This window comes from Dipodomys spectabilis, unplaced genomic scaffold, assembly GCF_019054845.1.
Source record: "Dipodomys spectabilis isolate Male_0828 unplaced genomic scaffold, ASM1905484v1 ptg000178l, whole genome shotgun sequence".
NCBI classification, from domain to species: domain Eukaryota; kingdom Metazoa; phylum Chordata; class Mammalia; order Rodentia; family Heteromyidae; genus Dipodomys; species Dipodomys spectabilis.
Genome location: NW_024870855.1, coordinates 9,060,506 through 9,079,005, shown reverse-complemented (window position 1 = coordinate 9,079,005; position 18,500 = coordinate 9,060,506). Strand labels below are relative to the sequence as shown.

The 18,500-nt window shown below is 41.0% G+C and overlaps 1 protein-coding gene across 2 annotated transcripts; it reads right to left on the bottom strand.

Annotated features, from left to right (window-relative positions):
• Positions 1-13,694: 13,694 nt before the first annotated feature.
• Positions 13,695-18,500, bottom strand: LOC122120900 (probable G-protein coupled receptor 141). Of its 2 annotated transcripts, none has more exons than XM_042695149.1 (2): positions 18,456-18,500; positions 13,695-14,832 (listed from the first exon to the last, which is right to left on the bottom strand). In XM_042695149.1, exon 2 carries the CDS (start codon positions 14,795-14,797, stop codon positions 13,910-13,912), a length of 888 nt encoding a protein of 295 aa, XP_042551083.1. In that variant the 5' UTR covers positions 14,798-14,832; positions 18,456-18,500; the 3' UTR covers positions 13,695-13,909. The 2 variants fall into 2 exon arrangements, with proteins under 2 accessions (XP_042551083.1, XP_042551084.1); XM_042695150.1 differs by lacking the exon at positions 18,456-18,500 and adding an exon at positions 15,508-15,582.

The window sequence follows — 18,500 nt, the reverse complement described above, 5'->3', positions numbered from 1 at the left end:
ATTCCAGTCACCTTCCCTTTCTTACACTAGCCCCACCCCTTATGGTCCCCAGCCTCAGCCACACTCATCTATTTGTCTTTCTGTTTTTCATTGCCTGGCTCTGCCATTCCTTTTCCAACCCAGCCTGAGTTCCTTCCTCCCAGAGGGCTCTCCTTCCCTCCTGCACAGTGCACTTGTCCAGGGTTCCCAGGACACCTGTTGTTTCTTTTGATGCCCTGCTAGGGGCATGTCAGCCGGTCTCATCTGCTTGGTTAGGAGAACAGCCCAGGGTACAGATGGAGTGTGTTCCGCTCCCTCTCTCCTGTCTCAGTCCCTCCTAGGCCTCAGTCTCAGCATAAATACCAAATGGAGCTCACAAACGCTTCTTGTAAGAGTTAGTTGTCAAGTCTTGAAGTTTTAGATGCTTTTTTTTTTTCACATTTGGAATTTTCTTAAAATTTTCTGACAGATTTCAAGTGGTCCCAATTTTATGTCAAATAACCATTTGTAATTACCATTGACAACAAATAACCATTGACACTGCTATTTAGCAGTGCTGTCAGCCATGTTAACAGCATTGCTGGTGCAGACAGGGGTCTTATGTAAGTGTGAGCATAGTTCCTTCCAGCTGCTATAATAACCAGGCATAGCGAGGAACATTTCTCAGTTTTAGAGGTTGAAGTCAGAAGAGTTCAGCATGCTGGCATGGTCAGCATCTCAGTGAACACTTTCTTCCTGGTAAACCCTTGCTTGGAAGAAATATCAAAATAACTCTTTTCGTTGTCTTATGTTTTGGTGTTTGTCCTAGGGCTTCAACTCTGATCCTGATTGCTCAAGGCTAGTGCTCTACCACTTGAGTCGCAGCTCTATTTCTGGCTTCTGGGTTGTTAATTGGAGATAAAGGTTTCAGGGACCTTGCTGCCAAGGGGGCTCTGAACCTCCATTCTCAGATCTCAGCCTCCTAATTGGCTAGGATGACAGACTTGAGCACAGGTGTTTGGCTAAGCTTCACTTTTGATAAGGGCTTTGGCTGATTGCCTTCCAGAGGCTCCAAACACCAACTCAGTGGGGTCAGGGTTTTGCCTGTGGAAATAGAGTCTGGTTCTGTCACCTAAGCCCACCACTATCCAAGCAGGGTTTCTGCAGCCCAGGCTGGTGAAGGACATCCACGCAAGGTTCCCTCATACCCTGGTCAGCAACAGGGGTGTGTGGGAACTCCTTTCTAAGCTTTGCTCTAGAAAATTTTCTTGGAAACTAGAATTTTGCATGCTTTCAAAAGAACAAAGAAGGAGGCTGGAAGGGACGAGTCTACAATACCAAAGTATAAGAGGTAGACATTGTATTGACAAGTGGGCTGTGCATCATCATTACGATGTTAAGGGTTGAATAATATAGTGTGAGAAGCAATATGTATTGATTTTTGCATATATTCTTTATGCTATGCCATATACATCCAGTTAATATATTTATACATTTGTGTTCATATATACAGATCGCATATGTAGTAAGCATTCCCAATTTATGGGGTCTGGATCCACAGGTTCAGCCCAATGAAGTGTAGAAAATACCAGAGAAATGTTTACTCCTATTCTGAACATGTACAGTTTTCTTTGACAGGCTTTTCTTGTAAAGGCAACATACTAACTGCTGACATTGTACTGCATTCAGTTAGGCATAACCAGGCATGTAGAGATGATTCCACATACAGGCTATTTGCAAACCTTACCTCATTTTACACTAGGAAAATCAACCTTCAATCCACCCAGGACTGCAAGGATCCACTGTAGCTATATTTATTGTTTGCTGCTATTCTTTCCAAATCTGGTATGGCAGAAAAATTTATAATGATTGTTGTTAACTGAAGATGGCATCTATGAGATAATCAATCATGCAGGTTTGAATTTAAATTGTTTCCAAAAGGGTCCCAATTGTTTGACTAACTGCAGAAAAATAAATGCCCAGCAGAGGGAGCTCATTTTAGAGGTCTAGAGGTTTTAGGGTTTGTTGGTTGTGAGTGTATTCTTGTTTGAATGTAAGAGATTCTTTTTTTTGGCCCAGTTGTGGGGCCTGAACTCTGGGCCTGGGCGCTGTCCCTCAGCTCTTCAGCTCATGGCTAGCGCTCTACCACTTGAGCCACAGCACCACTTCTGGCTTTTTTTTCTTTTTGCTTATGTGGTGCTGGGGAATCGAACCCAGGGTCTCATGCATGCAAGGCAAGCGCTCTACCACTGATCCATCTTCCCAGCCCTCTTGTTTGAATGTAAATACAACAAAAGATGAAGTGTTCAGTGACACTTCAACATCATAGTAAGTACAGTGCATAATAGTAAGCACAGTGGCTAACACTTCCCCATTGAGTGTGTGTGCACATCCAAGTGGACCTAGTTCTCATGGAGCTAGCTGAGCAGTGCTGTCTGGTCCAGCCTGAGTCAATGGCAAGAAGAGTTCAAAGACCTGTGTGATCTCATAGCATCTCCATCAGAGCTGCTGAGCAGGCAAACCAGAGCCTGGCAAGCCTTATCATTTAAGAGAAAGGAATTAAGAGGCAAGGAAAGAGATTTGACGTCATGCTGGCAAAGGTCCGGTCATTAAAATCCTGAGGAGCAAATCAAGGTCCATCTGTATTACACATAATATGAGGGCGATTATATTATTAATAGTAAATACTTTTAGTTAAACATAGAATTAAACATGTCAGAAGGCACATCACTCTGGACGAAACAGCTTTACTGTGAGTAGCCAACTCTTAAACACCAAAATAGCAAGAGGCAGTTTCTAGGCATTTTTAACTCAAGTGATGTTATTTATAACTTTTTGAAAGTTATCTTTAAACAACTGCATAAAGGGGTTTCAATTCATCATGACAATTTGAGTACCCAACATCTTTGGTCATTATTCTCCCCATTTCTCAAAACCCCATCCATCCCCTCTATTTCTCTAGCGCCATTTCCACACATGCACATTGAACAGTACAACTGCATTCACCCATTCCTCATCTACTTGCTCATCCCCATCCCCTTGACTGCGCTCTGTCCCTCAAAAGTACATGCTCCATCTTCATGGATTTCCTTTTGTTAAGCTTAAGTTAGCTGTTCAAAGGAGTTACTCCATGTAATCCTCCCCTGCATCGACTCTACTTTAGTTGCCATGTTTGTATATACGTGTAAGAATATGTCACTGTCTATGTTCACATATTTATTTATAAGGTAGATCTAACTTCCGCACATGAGATGGAACATATGTCCTTTGTCTCTCTGAGCCTCAGTTACTTCACTGAACAGAATATTTTCCAGGTCCATCACAACTTTAAATCAAGGAGGTTAAAGAAGGTGCCTGCAGGAATGCACGGACAGTCAAAGACAAGTTGCGGTCAATGAGCAAACTCATTCCAAGACCTGCAGCAGGTGCTGTGGAAGGCACCACTCAGGAGAGCTTCCAGTGGTTGGTGGTCTTTACACACTAAGGCCTTTAGAGATAAGGAATTAAGGGCATACAAGTCAGTTATCTGCTTCTGCATTTCAGGCCTAGCTGATGTCATTATGCTTCTGTCTAACAGAAATAAGTTATAAACACACACACACACACACACACACACACACACACACACACACACACACACACACACACACTGTTCAGGATCCAGCTGGGAGCTCCATAGTTGCTTTCCTACTCCAATCTGGGATGCTCTTTGGTTGTAAAACATCTTGTTCAGAGTATCTTGTTGCACTGGAGTTGTTGCTCATTAATAAATAGTGGCAAAATTATTTGCAATCATTTTATTTTTATTTATTTATTTATTTTTTTGCTGGTCATGGTGCCTGAACTCTGGGCCTGGGCGCTGTCCCTCAGCTGTTCAGCTCAAGGTAGTGCTCTACCACTTGAGCCACAGCGCCACTTCCGGCTTCTTTTTTCTGCTTATGTGGTGAGGAATTGAACCCCAGGCCTCATGGATGCAAGGCAAGCGCTCTACCACTGAGCCACCTTCCCAGCCCTAATTTGTTTCTTTATGGAAAGGTCTGTAATTCTTTTTTTAGATAGGGTCTTGTGTTTTTTCCAGGGCTAGCCTTGGACAGTGATGCTTCTATCTGTACCCCCCCAGTAGGTGGATTGCAGATGGTACAACCACATTCAACACAAGAACTTTCTCAGTCCACTTTCTCAGAAAGGAGGTGTCATATACATATATGTTAAATTCTTGTAATTTCCCACCGGAAATAATAAAAGACATGACACAAGTAACAATGTTTTTCAAGACATTAAATATAAAGAAGCAAAAGATGAGAATGATCAACGAGAGCTAGAAACCAGGTGAGATGTAGAATTGCTCTAGTTTACCATCTTGGGAGGTAGGAAATGGTCAGGAGGGGGAAGACCTAGGTGGAACCAGAAAGTGTGTGTGTGTGTGTGTGTGTGCGTGTGTGTGTGTGTGTGTTGTACATCTTACATATATTCACGTTTTGTGATTCTGACCTGACTGTTCTGATACACTCGCATAGAATGGAACACCATCTATCCTTTGGACTTGAAATCCTCGCAGATCTTGCTGTGTATAATTCTAGCTACTCAGGAAGCTGAGACCTGAGACTGACAGTTTCAAGCCAGCCCAAGCAGGAAAGTCTATGAAACTCTTATTTCCTATTAACCACTAAAAATGCCAGAAGCGGAGCTGTGGCTCAAGTGGTACAACAAGCATCAGCCTTGAGCAACAAGAGCTCAGGGACAGCACCCAGGCCCTGAGTTCAAACCTTAGGCCTGGGACCAAAAATCAAAAGTAATGATGCAAAATCTTTAAGAAGATGCAAAGAGATCCAGATAGAGGAGGTTGAATTGCAGCTGGTATAAAAAAAAGAAAACTATAGATGAACCTCTTACAACCTTCCAAACAGGTGTGTCTTCCTTGGTATATTATTGTCACTATTACAAGGACCATCAGCTCAGCTCATGTTCAGTGTGAGAGCTCTGGCACTCTGAAACCACACTTTCATTCCACATACATGGAATGTCACCAATCATTTCACTACACACAGTCCATGGAAATCCCCGCTCCAGCTCACTCTAGAGGTAGCCGAGTTGAGTAAGCCATCCCCATCCTGTTCTACCAAAGACAAGGAGGAAATAAACTAAGCAGTGAGTGTGATGTCCACATTCCATGGGTGCTGGACAGCTCAATCAAATAAGGATCTAACAGCAGGGAAAGTGTTGCTTATATTGGAAAGAGGACCATTCGTTTAGTCCCTTCTTAAAACACAAGGGTGTTTTAGTGTTGCAGAGACCACACACACAAAAGCAGATTCAGGGCTATCTGGAGATGGGTACCAGAGACCTCGTACCTTTTTACGGAAGGAGAAATTAGTAATCATAAGTTTGGATGGCAGAGATCAGATATGGTGGCCACAGGGGGCAGTCCAGTCTGTGGACTCAGGTTTGCAGGCCTGTCAGCAAATAATAAAAAATAAAAATAAATTCATGGGAAGTGGCACTGTAGCTCAAGTGGTAAAATGCTAGCCTTGAGCTGAAGAGCTGAGGGACAGCGCCCAGGCCCAGAGTTCAAGCTCCATGACCAACAACAACAACAACAACAACAAAAATAAATAAATAAATTCATGACATTTTTTTCTTTAATCCAAAGTTAGCTCAGATGTCTACTTCACAGGCCTTTCAAACATTTGTTCTTTTTTTTTTGGAACTGGGCAACATGTGTTGACACATAGGTGAGAATCACAGAAAAGATGGAGAATTCTAGAAGTTTGGTGCAGAAGGAACATGGATAGGGTTGAGGAGATTGGCAGAGGGATCCTCAAGGAGCCACAACCTGAGCATTTTCCTCAAATGACTCACGCTTACCTCTAACACCAAGGTCACTGGCGGCTGAGCTCAGGGAGGACAGCTCGCTTTAATTCTTTACTATGGTAACTGGAAAGCTTGCTATTCTCTATGTGATAGTGAAGGGCTGTTGTCTAGCCTAGGAGCTGTTCAATTGTATCTCACAATGTGATGGGTGCGCACAATGTGATGGAGGCAGGTTTTGTGTGTCATGCAGTAGGGGCGGAGGCCACTGGTGTTCAGTCACCTAGGTTGGCTAGCTTATTCCAGTGCCTGCTGTTTCCACTGGAAGACTGACCACGCCTCCCCTCCATGCTGCTCAGCATCCCCAGGAGCTCTTTCCAGCCACAGAGGCAGATGCTTCCCTGGGAGTTCAGGGTTCTCAAGATAGAAAATGGGAAGGGGCAATCAAGGCTGGTGCCTGGGAACTGGCAGAGGGTCCTCTCCCTTGGGTCCTATCTATTAGAGCAGTCATGAAAGAACAACAGGGGAGTGGTATCTTCCTCTTTATTGGAGCAGTGTCCAAGAACTAGTGTTCCGTTCAGACTATTCACTTAATTTCACCTAGTGGTTCGAGACTGCTTCGGAAGCCACAGGAGGGATACTGGGTATCACTGGGTCTCCTTGCTCCTGGAAATCCCGAATCTGCACTTTACAAAGGTGTCCAGGTTTGCCTATGTCCAGTTTCACTTGTTTGAAAGTTAATTTCTAGGGCAGTGGTGTTAGGAGACAAGGCTTAATGAGATGTGATTAGGTTCCAAGCTTTCTGCCTTTGTGGATGGATTAATGTCATCCTGAAGAGAGCGGGTGAGTTATCTTGAGTGAACTTCCTGTAAACACAGCTTTGGCTCTCCTCTCCTCTGTCTCTCATGGGCTGTTTTGCCTTTCTGCCTTTGTCATGGCTGCTGGAGTATGGACCGTGACCAGATTTCAGAACCTTGATATTGCATTCTCCACACTGCAAATGCTTATTTTCTTTGTAAATTACCCAGTCTGTGCTATTCTGTTATAGTAATAGCCTAGGAACCAACCCACAGGTTGTGGGGGTTCCGGAGAGGTCCACACATCACGGGGATTAGGAGGTTCCTACCCATGACCAGAAAGTCCACTTGCCATCTTTATTGTAAAAACCACCACAGTGGATCCTGATGTTCAATGGAGTATTTGTCTCCTGCTCTCAGAGGACAGAAGTGAACTTCCCATACCATCACAGGCACACCATGTCCTGAAACACTGACTGAATGAATAGAAGGACATTTCTGTCTGCTCATCTCATCCTACAACAAGTTATTGTACAATTCTACTATAGCATTGATGCATAATTAATATCTATAACAATGATGGCAAAAGACAATCAAGCAGTCACTCATTGACTTAGTAATGACCTTCTTTTCTAAGAATACAAATTTATTTCATATAAGTTTTAAGGGACATGACAGTAATTAGAGTTCTAGACCAGAGGCCTCACTCCAAGATTCCTAACACATCTTCCCAGCAAGTCAAACGAACAGATGAGTAACAGCGATGGCCAGGAAAGGAAGTTTATTTTGCAGCCTGGCCATACCATGGAAAGAGGCAGGTAAACATTTTGATCCATCTTCAGGCTACAGATATGACCTTTAGATTTCAACAGAGGAAGAACTGAGGCTGGGGAAGGAGGGCTGAATGATGAATCTGCAGTTCCCATCACTGGTGGGGTCTGGAGGTCAGCATCTGAGCTTTGGTCAGGATGAGAAAGTCATTCATTGTGGCTGAGAATGGTGTTGACTCTGGTCACAAGATGTTATTGATCAGTCTTGTCCTTCTTGGATTCAAGATGGCTCCAAGTCTTAGTGTCAAGGCAGATGGAAAATGGAATCAGAGTTGCCTTGCTGATAATGCCGTCTACACTCAACATGTAGGTCCAAGCAGTGGTCACCTCTTGCAGCAAAAGCATCCTTTGCCTGTGTATGGTAATTCCCCCTTGTGGTGCCCACTCCTCAACCTTGATTAAATTAGACTGTCAGCCTACTCAGGGGGAATCTGGCTTTGTAGGTATCTAGTCCATGAGAAAGGAACACACCATAAAGGGTTGAAGGGGTATCACCTAAAAGGTTTATAAAACTCCAAACACCATGCTAAAACAGAATGTCAAAGGGAGTCCAAGTCAGAAATACTTGATTAAATAAATTGCACAGAGAGCCTCTGTTATATAACTCCACAAGTATGGACGCCTACATTCACATTTGGAGTCAAAAGAAATAGTCATTGTTTTGTTCTTACCTAAGGCCTTTGCCAAAGGGATGAGTTCTCCTGTTAAGAGTACAGCCATGGCTAAGATTCTTTCTCCATAAATTCTTGGCTCTTGTTGTTTTTGGAAGGGTTGGCATAAGGGACTGTTTGTCACTGGTTGTTTGGGGATTTTTGTTTGGGTTTATTTTATTTTTGTTTTTGTTTGCTTTTAATTTTTTCTTTTTTTCTTTTTCTTTTTTGCCGGTCATGGGGCCTGAACTCTGGGCCTGGGCGCTGTCCCTCAGCTCTTCAGCTCAAGGCTAGCGCTCTACCACTTGAGCCACAGCGCCACTTCCAGCTTTTTCTGCTTATGTCGTACTGAGGAATCGAACCCAGGGCCTCATGCATGAGAGGCAAGCACTCTACCACTGAGCCACCTTCCCAGGCCCTGCTTTTAATATTTTATATTTGTTTTTTTTTTTAAGACTGGGTCTTGATATCTAGTCCTGGCGGGCCCTGAAGTCACCATCTTACTGTTTTACCTGTCCCTGGACTATGGTTATAGGTGTACACTACTAGGCCCTCTCTATCCATTTGGATTCTTGACGACTTCCTTCCTAAACAATTCTCACTGAAGACAGTGGTATAATTGGGCTTAAATTGTTCTTGTCAATAGGATAAATGATTTCCCAGCTGCTCTGGTTTGACCCCATTTTGGAGGAAAAGTGACAGCTGATAATATTTTCAAATTTAAGGAATTAAGTCTACCTGACATCTGTTGCTTACCTTAGTTATGTTTTTTTTTGGGGGGGGGGGTGAAGTCCTTGTATCTCAAAATATTGTTTAGGTTGCTTTGGTAAGAGCAGAAAATGTCAGTGGACAATGGTTACAAAGTTGTAGAAGAAAAATACCAACAACAGTTACAATGCCTTCTTCTTTCTTTCCTTCTTTTCTTTCTTTTTTTTTTTGTCATGGGGCTTGAACTCTGGGCCTGGGCTCTGTCCCTGAGCTCTTCAGCTCAAGGCTAGCACTCTACTATTTGAGCCACAAGGCCACTTCTGGCTTTTTTCTGTTTATGTGGTGCTGAGGAATCGAATCCAGGCCTCATGCATGTGAGGCAAGCACTCTACCACTAAGCCACCTTCCCAGCCAACAATGTTTTTTTTTTTTAAGTCCCAACAAAAGCATATATTTAAAGAAAAAATCGGTTTATTAAATAAATACTTGCAAAAGTACTTATTTTGCATTATGTTTTTCATGAGTTTGAATATAAATATTTTAGAAAATGAACGAAGCTGCAGATAAAGCAGACAATAATCATTGTAAAAACCCTGAAGAGGCTATCAATGAGCAAGAATCACTTTACCATTGTACGTAGCATTTTAGAATAATAATTATAATGGAAAGCATTATAAATAAACTCTTCTTATATCTTCTTAATAATACCTAAATTTTCCAGATGCCAGTGACTCACCGTTATTATCATAGTTGCTCAGGAGTTTGAGACCTTAAGGATCAGAGTTCAAGGACAGCCTGGGCTGAAAAATCTATGAGGCTCCATCTACAAAATAACCAACAAATAGTAGACTGGAGATCTGGCGTAAGTGGTAAAGTGTCTGTCACACAGGTAAGTAAATGTGAAGCTCTGAGTTCAAATTCTAGTGCTGAAATAAAAGGAAAAAAAACCCAGCACAAATGCAAAAGATTTCAGTGACTGTTTTGCATATTGAAGGTTCAAATCTAATGCACATTGTATAAAACACAGCACTTATTGATCATATTCATCTACATACTACACTTTAACTGCAAAAGTTTTCACGATGTTGAGATAAAGTTTCAGCTCACACCCTGACTCATTTCTAGGTATAGACACACAGCATTTTAAATGTAATAGGATTATCTAAAATAATAGTTGCTTGTAACCACAATTATAAAGTACTCTTTGAAATCCTAACATGGACACTTAAATAAAATTCTGATTCAATTAAGGTGATTCAGTTTCATAAGTAGTCAAAAACCTGACAAAAATCATTGGAAAACACAAGCAATCATCTGTGCTCATTAAAGGAGCCTTTTGCCAATTTCCCTAAAAGAATTTTTAATATTATCTTGATCTAGCCACAGAGAATTAGATTTTTGTTTTATTTTTGTACATTCAATTTTGAGCTTAGAAAATTATCTAGGTGCCTTCATTAAAATTAAATTAATTAGTGATTAAAAGTTAATAAACAGCCCATTGAATTTTGTAAACTTCATAAGCCTACCTTTTAGACACATTTTAAAATTTGCTCACATTTTTGAAGTGTTTTTGAGCCTTCTAAGCTCTGTCTCTCTTTTTCCATTCTGGAAAGCATATTCATATTGGAGTAAATCTTATGAAATATTTTCTCAATCCCAAAGTGTTTTGTTTCCATTTCAGTTTCCAAAAATATGCTCCCATACTCCTTTTTGCATTGTAGTGGTGGGGTTTAAACTCAGGACCTTTATCTTGCTAAACAGGTACTATATCACTTTAGCCTTCTGACAAATACTATTGGTATACTGGAGATAAGTTCTCAATTTATGCCCCTCCTCAACCTGGACTGCAGTCCTCCTATCGGTGCTTCCTTTGTCCCTGGGCTGACAGGTACAGACCATCATGACCACTCACTGATTACTTTTAAGTATGAGCCAGCTTCTAACTTAGATACCTCATTCTTTATCCCCAAGTAACTAGGATTATAGGTGTGAGCTACTATAGCCAGCTCTCTCATATCCTCTTATAACTCTCTCTTATTTTTTGGTTATTTTCTCCATGCCCCCTTATTTTCCTTCTAATTTTCATTTTGAAATGATCTTCACAAAAAAATTGAATTTAGAAAAACAGCATTTTTTTTCTGAGTAACACAAAATACTCTTAGAGTCTTAGTAGTCTTTTATTTCCATGAGGACCCAGGAAGGAAGGAACCTCAAACCGTCCACACAACAGCTTAGGAAAGCTCATTGTTAACAGACACATATGTTACCAAATAAAGCCTCTTGCTAGGCAGTTTGCTTTTTGGTTTTCTTTATTGTTATTATAGAGGTGATGTACAGCAGGATTGTGTTTACATGAGTCAGGAGATGAGTATATTTCCTTTTGTACAATGTCATCTGTTTCCTCCCCCTCTCAGTCCCTCCCTCCCATCTCCACCCACACATTGTATAGTTCACTTTCATCGATGTCCAGTGAGCTCCACTGCTGTATTTCTTTTTACCTTTTTCCCTCTAGTACGTGCCCTCCCTCCCACCTTCCTACAGATATACCTGTGAATACACCATTCATAAGGTAAAGAAGACAGAATCATCAAAAACTGGAAAGTAAAGAAAAAAACTTTTCTTTCCATAGCTTGGAGTTTGTTTCATTATGTATAGTATGAAAAAGCATCTTAGGCATAGTGCCTTTGAGATTCTCTCTTAAGAGTATCCTCTTTTTTTTTTAAATTTATTTTATTTTATTTGAGAACATACTGTACAGAGGGGTTACAATTACATGAGCAGGATAATGCATACATTTCTTACCAAGCATTGCAGCCTCCTCCTTTGTTTACCCTTCACCTCCCTTCCCAGCCTCCCCCCTCCCCCCCACCCAATCCTTCCCCCCTCCCCCCCACACACCGACATTGTAAAGCTCATTTTTGACATGACATTTTGTACTTCTCATTGTTGCAACAGGTCCACCTGAATCCTTAAACGACTTGTTTGTCCCCATCTCCTCCACAAATTATACTGACATCAAATATAGTGAAAGCGGGGGTTACACTGTGGGGGAGGGACATACAAAGCAACAAAGAAATAATCTTATAAATGCGTTAGAAACACATGCATGAAAGAAAAAAACATTAAAATACATATTTAAGGGATCGTTTTCCTAACATCACATTATCTGACCTTTTCCGCTTGACTCATACATATACTAGATATTGCATATAAGGGAAACCATGGGACCTATGTTTCTTTGGGCCTGGCTTACTTCACTTAATATGATTTTTTCCAAGCCTTTCCATTTCCTAACAAATGGGGTAATGTCATTCTTTCTGATGGAGGCATAGAATTCCATTGTGTATATATACCACATCTTCTTGATCCATTCATCTAAAGAGTATCCTCTTTTGGTCTCACTTTGTATAAGTGCACAGAATCCTGTATAATTTGTCATATCCCAGTGTATTTTAGCTCTAACGTCTACAAATCAGAGAGAACATGTGCTGCTTGTCTCTCTGAGCTTGGCTTGCCTCACTTAACGCGATTTGTTCTCGTTCCATCCATTTCCATGCAAATGACATTATTTCATTCTTTCTAATGGTTGCATAAAATTCCATTGTATACAGGTACCACATATTTTCTGATCCATTCATCTATTGTGGGACATCTGGCCTTTTCCATATCTTGGCTATGGTGAATAGTAGGCAGCTTGGTTTAAAAAAACAAACATTTTTTAGTGCTGTTTTCAAGCCAACACTTAAATGCCTACATGATAGCTCCCTAGGAGCATACAATTATATATACTCTTAAATAATTATATCAGAACTGTAGGTGACCAGTTTTCAAAGAAATAGAAAACAGAGACAATAGCTCCTTTACAACAACTCTATGACTTCAGTCTGAGAATGATCCTAAAGATACTCATATGCATTGATCAAGGTGCAGAATATATGATGTGTTGAATTGAAACTCCTTTGTACAACTAGGCTACTATGTTTTCTATTTGTGTTTTTTAACTCATCATTTTAGATGCTTATCTTGGTGGTTAATTATTATAGATGTAGACTAATAGACAATATCTGAAATGCTACATGAAAACAATCACACTAACCCAACGTGCCCACTTACAAAACCCATTCTTCTGACTATGTCTTGGTCATAGGTTTCTAAGTACACATGGACCTGAATAAGAATAGACCCAGCTAGAATTCTCCCCGAGGGGAATGGATATACTTGGCACTTCTCGTTCTTTGACTAATCATAACACAGATCTCAGACTACTTGGGTTTCTTGCCTACATCCCTTCTTTTCCTGCTACACAATCAACACAAAGTTACAGAATCCAAAATTCCTGGTCAGGCAAATAGAAGGGACTCAAATTAGTTCAGATGAACCCAAATTCTCAAGAGTCTTCCAAACACAAGGGATCAAAATTTCCTCTCAGACAGGTCATAGGAGAAGTCCAAATGAGTTCAAATAAGCCACAAGAGCTCCAGAAAACAAAAAGAAGAATGAAAACTAAATGACCAGGCAGGTAGAATTTAGTGACAGTCAGATTTGAGGGCCTGTAGACACCAATGTTAATTTTTCTATCTCACCAAGGGATAGTAAAAAAGCAATCAATGATGTATGCCTATGGTCTCAGGCACACAGGAGACAGGTTTAGAATGGTCAGAGTTCAATGTTGGCCCCAAACAACAACAACAACAACAAAAAACATATATCTGAAAAATAAGCCAAAGCAAAAAGATTTAGGGCCATGGCTCAAGTGGTGGAGTATCTGAGCATGAGGCCCTGAGTGCTACCAAAAAGGAAGAGAAGGAGAAGGAAGAGGATGATGAGAAGATGAGGAGTGAAGAAGAAAGGTGGAGAAGGAGAAAGGAGGAAGAGGAGATAGAAGAGGAAGAACGGAGAAAAAGGAAAGGAGGAAGAGAAGAGGAGGGTAGGAGGAAAAGAAATTCTCGCGTTCTAAGGATTGAGCATGTTCTATGATGTTTATTCCTTAAGAAGAAGGAAATAATCAATCCTCATTGCTTTTTTCTTGGTAGAAAACAATGTTGATTAAACATAATCTGAGGATTTGAGAATTTGGGGAACACTTCGGAAATCATAGCAGTACAGAAACAGTGTCATTCCGGTGTGGGAAAATGATGCACAAGGTGTGTGGGAAGGCTTAGTGGACAATTCCTCCTATGAAACATGGCACATCCAGGCAACAGACAGTTGTCAAAGCAAGACAGATTTCATTGTAAAGTACTAACTTTGAGCTTTCTTTCCCTGAATACTGGTCAATAAAGTAGACCCGGAATGCATGGTGAGGTATAAAACATACAACTATTACTAAGAGGAAGAAGAAACTCTTGATCTGGGCTCTAAACTCTTGGTGGGCCCACATGTCTGGCCAATGAGCCTTCATCAACTGCAGGATGACGGCCATCTGCAAGAGAAAGAGGATCAGCACGGTCGCCATGATGACAACAATAACAGAATAGTTCAGGATGACCATGCCCTGGTGGTGGAGATCTCTGTGGAACTCAAAGCATCGCTGTTTCTTTGAGTAACTTGGGTCTGTGCCATATTGCAAAAAAAATATTGGCAAAAAAATGAGGCCAGCCACTATCCAAATAGCCATGCTTAGCATGATTGCATGGTACTTTTGGAATGGTTGCATTTGGAGTTTCTTAAAATAGATGAGTAGCCGGAGAGTCACGATGGCCACGTAGAAAATAAAGGTGAAGTACATATGGCCATAGAGGATGGCACTCACCACCCGGCAGGTAAAGTACCCAAGCTCCCAGATGCCAGAGAGGTAGTAGCTGAGGCGGAATGGAAGGCTAGCCAAAAGGATGGAGTGCAACACCACAATATTGAGGACCGCGGTGGAAATCATCGACTGGCTATTTCTTCTGAGCATCATGGGTGAAATCATAATGGTGCCAGCAGTGCCAACCAGGAAAATCATGCCATAGAGGGCTAGCAGAAGCATCTTACAATAGGCATCACAGTAGTCGATGTCCATGTTTGAGATGTTGGATGGGTTGGTTGTGTTGATCAACTCCATGGTTTGCCACGAAGAACTTAGTAGATCATGAACCACTAAATCAAGAAGTTTACACCATTATGGTTGGATGTATTGGAACTCTACACACTTAACATTAAACATATTTAAGGTTGCAATCCTAGATGACTGTTTTATGTACTCAAAACCACATATCAGCTGACACCTGTGGCTCACGCCTATAATCCCAGCTACTCAGGAGGCTGAGATCTAAGGATTGTCGTTCAAAGCCACCCCAGGCAGAAAAGTCCATGAGACTCTTACCTCCAGGTAGCCACCAGAAAACCAGAAGTAGCACTAAGGCTCAAAACAGTAGAATGCTAGCCTTGAGTAAAAGAGTTCAGGGACCACATCCAGGCCCTGAGTTCAAGCCCCACATGGACAAAAAACAAATGAGCAAAACCAAAAAACACATACTAGGAAGTAATTACAACTAGTAACTAAAACATTGAAGAGACACATGCGTGTGTTAGAAAGGTCATGGGATATTGGGGTTGAAATGAAGACACCAATTTGAAAGGAGGCCAGCATGGCAAAATAAGGGCCTATTACTAAAAGGAAGCCAAGTATGCACATGCACTGGTGGGCAGTCGGCCCAGGTGTTCTCCCTAATACATTACTGCCTCTCGTTCCCACTAGTCAGAATGCATGTTAATAATCTTGTGCAATGGTCTAGTTTGAAAGAGGTTAGGAAAAGAAGGGACATGGCTTACCTAAAATAGGATGGCAGCTGCCCTTAAGATGGTGGTGCTTATTTCAAGCAACCACTCTAACAGAGAAGATTCCAACTCCTATAGGCGTTACAGTAAATAAGAAAAACCAGTTTGAATGTGAAGCTTAGAGCTGACATCAAATGCATTTACACACACACACACACACACACACACACATACACACACAAACATACAGGACAAGGCAAGACGTGGGCTTCAGTACAAATTGTAAGCATCTAAAAACTCAGAACTCAAAAATAAAAATAGTTTAACACAATATTTTAAAATTCAGAAGTGATGCAAAAATTCATAGTGATCTGGATACAGATGGCTCCTGCCTATAACCCTAGCTACTTAGGAAGCTGAGATTCAGGTGACTGAGGTTCAAAGTCATCCCAGGGCAGAGGAAGTTCATGAGACTCAATCTCAGAAGTGGAGCTGTGGCTCAAAGTGGTAGAGCACCAGCCTTGAGCAAAAGAGCTCAGGGACAGCATCCAAGCCCTGAGTTACAAGTCCCATGACCGACTAAAAAGGAAAAGAAATTGCTCAGTTCATGAGACTCCATCTCCAAAATAAGGGAAATGATAAGAGTTTGGAAATGGGTGTGTTTGGTTGTTATTTTAGTTTTGCAGATGTGAAAGTTTGAGGGGAAGCTTTCTGTAGCAAGCAATAAAACAGAACTGGCATTCACCTTATCCAGATATGTGCAGATTTTGTGAAGCACGTAAGTCCTGAGCATCCATCACTCTGACTTCATGGAGTTGTAGGTATGAAATAGGAAAGGTTGTATTGGATTCAGTAAAGTGTTCTTCAACAATTCAGTGAGTAAGCTTGGCTTGTGTGATATATCTATAACCCCAGCTACTCAGTAGGTGTGTGGATATCAGGAGGATCACTGGTCCAGTCCAGCCTGGGGAACAAGGTTGTGAAAACTAATAAAGAAGCTAAATAAGCTGGGGAGATGACACAAACCTATAATTCAGTTTATGTGGGAGGCCTAGATAGGAGGATCACCATCTGAGGCCAACCTTGAGCAAAAAAAAAACCCCTCACAGATCCTCTGTTAAAAAATAACTAAAATCAGGAAAGGTTTTGAGGTGTGATGTAGAGCACCTGCCTGGCAAGCATGAGTCGCTGAGTTCAAACTCCAGTATGACCAAAACTATAAATGATAAAAATAAATACAATAGGGCTGGGAAGGTGGCTCAGTGGTAGAGCGCTTGCCTTGCATGCTTGAGGTCCTGGGTTCAATTTCTCAGCACCATATAAGCAGAAAAAAAAAGCCGGAAGTGGCGCTGTGGCTCAAGTAGTAGAGCGCTAGCCTTGAGCTGAAGAGCTGAGGGACAGTGCCCAGGCCCAGAGTTCAGGCCCCACGACCAGACACCATCCCCCCCCCCAAAAAATAGAAAAAAATACAATAAAGCTAGTGTAGTTAAGACAGATTTATAATAGAGAAAAACCCTATAAATGTCATGATTCTTAAGGATAGCTCACAAGAAGTCAATTTTTTTTACTTCTTGTAACTTATTATAAGTAGGGACAGTCATGATTAGGTTTTAGAAAACTATAACTACATCAATAATTATTTATTTCAGACTATTAAAGTTTCAACATTTAATCTAACAGTATGTGTCATAGGAAGCAAAATAGTCAAACTTCTTTCTCTGGAAGTTCAGTATTATTTCCTCCCCTTTCTGCAGCCCATCTAGCCAGACCCAAAGTTACATCATTTTTATCTGAGAGAGAAGTTATTTCATATTGCAAATCTCAATAGCCTGGAATTTCTATGCTACTATGGAAATTTCTTTCTATGAAAAAATGATATAGAATCTTGCATAGTTACTACCCATGATAATATTTTATTGAATTTAAAAAAACATAATTCTGAGTCGAATAACAAGCTAATTTTTTAGGTTGAAGTATGCATGTTCATAAGTGATATACCTCTAAAATATATGGTGTTTTGAAGCTTTTATGTGATACAATAATTCCACATGACTTAAGAATAATAAAGAGGACACTGATTTTGTTTTAAAGTGTTGGCTATCCTCAAAGCGAAACAGATAAGATTTCAGTCTGAAATTATTGTGAAACAATGAAAGCCAAAAGCAGCTGAAATGAGGATATGTCATAAAGCAGATTGAAGGTATGTGCAAGCAGACAAGCAGCTAGTGATCTCTGCTTAATAGTGAGACAGATATTTAAAGTTCTCCTGTAAAATAATGGAATGAGAAGATCTACTTTGCAAGATTTTCCTGGCACCAGGGGGCTCACGCCTATAATCTTAGCATCTCAGGAAGCTGAGATCTGAGGATTGTGGTTCAAAGCCAGCTCAGGTAGAAAGTCTGTGTGAGTCTTATCTCCAATTAACTACTAAAAAGCCAAAAGTGGAGGTAAGGCTCAAGTAGTAGAGTGCCAGGCTTGAGTGAAAAAGCTCAGAGACAGTACACTAACCAAGTCCTGCGTTCAAGCCCCAGGACAGGACCAGCACACACACACACACACACACACACACACACACACACACAAACACACACACACACACACACACACACACACACACACACACACACAGTACTAATTTACATCTATAAGGAACTTAACATGTTTTCATATATTACACATCATTCAAGTGTCTATGCCATTTCTCCATCTATATTGGGCACAAAGATGTTCCCTAAACCCAACCCACCTCCTCCAAATACTATGCTTCCAGAGAGAAGTTCACAGCACAGAGAAAGAAGAAGCCAAAAGACCACTTTCCTTTTTTTTTCTTTTTTCCTCAACACCTTAAATTGGTGACTACAACATCACTTCTAACATTATCCTTCAAAAGTCTATAACTGAAGGTCTTTCTTTGCTCATGAAAATCAAGTACTGAAATTTCTAGGTGCACATTCTACCAAGAAAAAAACCAAGCTGCTCAAAGGAGTTTACTTGTTCTTTACCTTTTTGGATGTTCTTTGGTGGGAAGTCCCAAGTTTGGGTGCCAT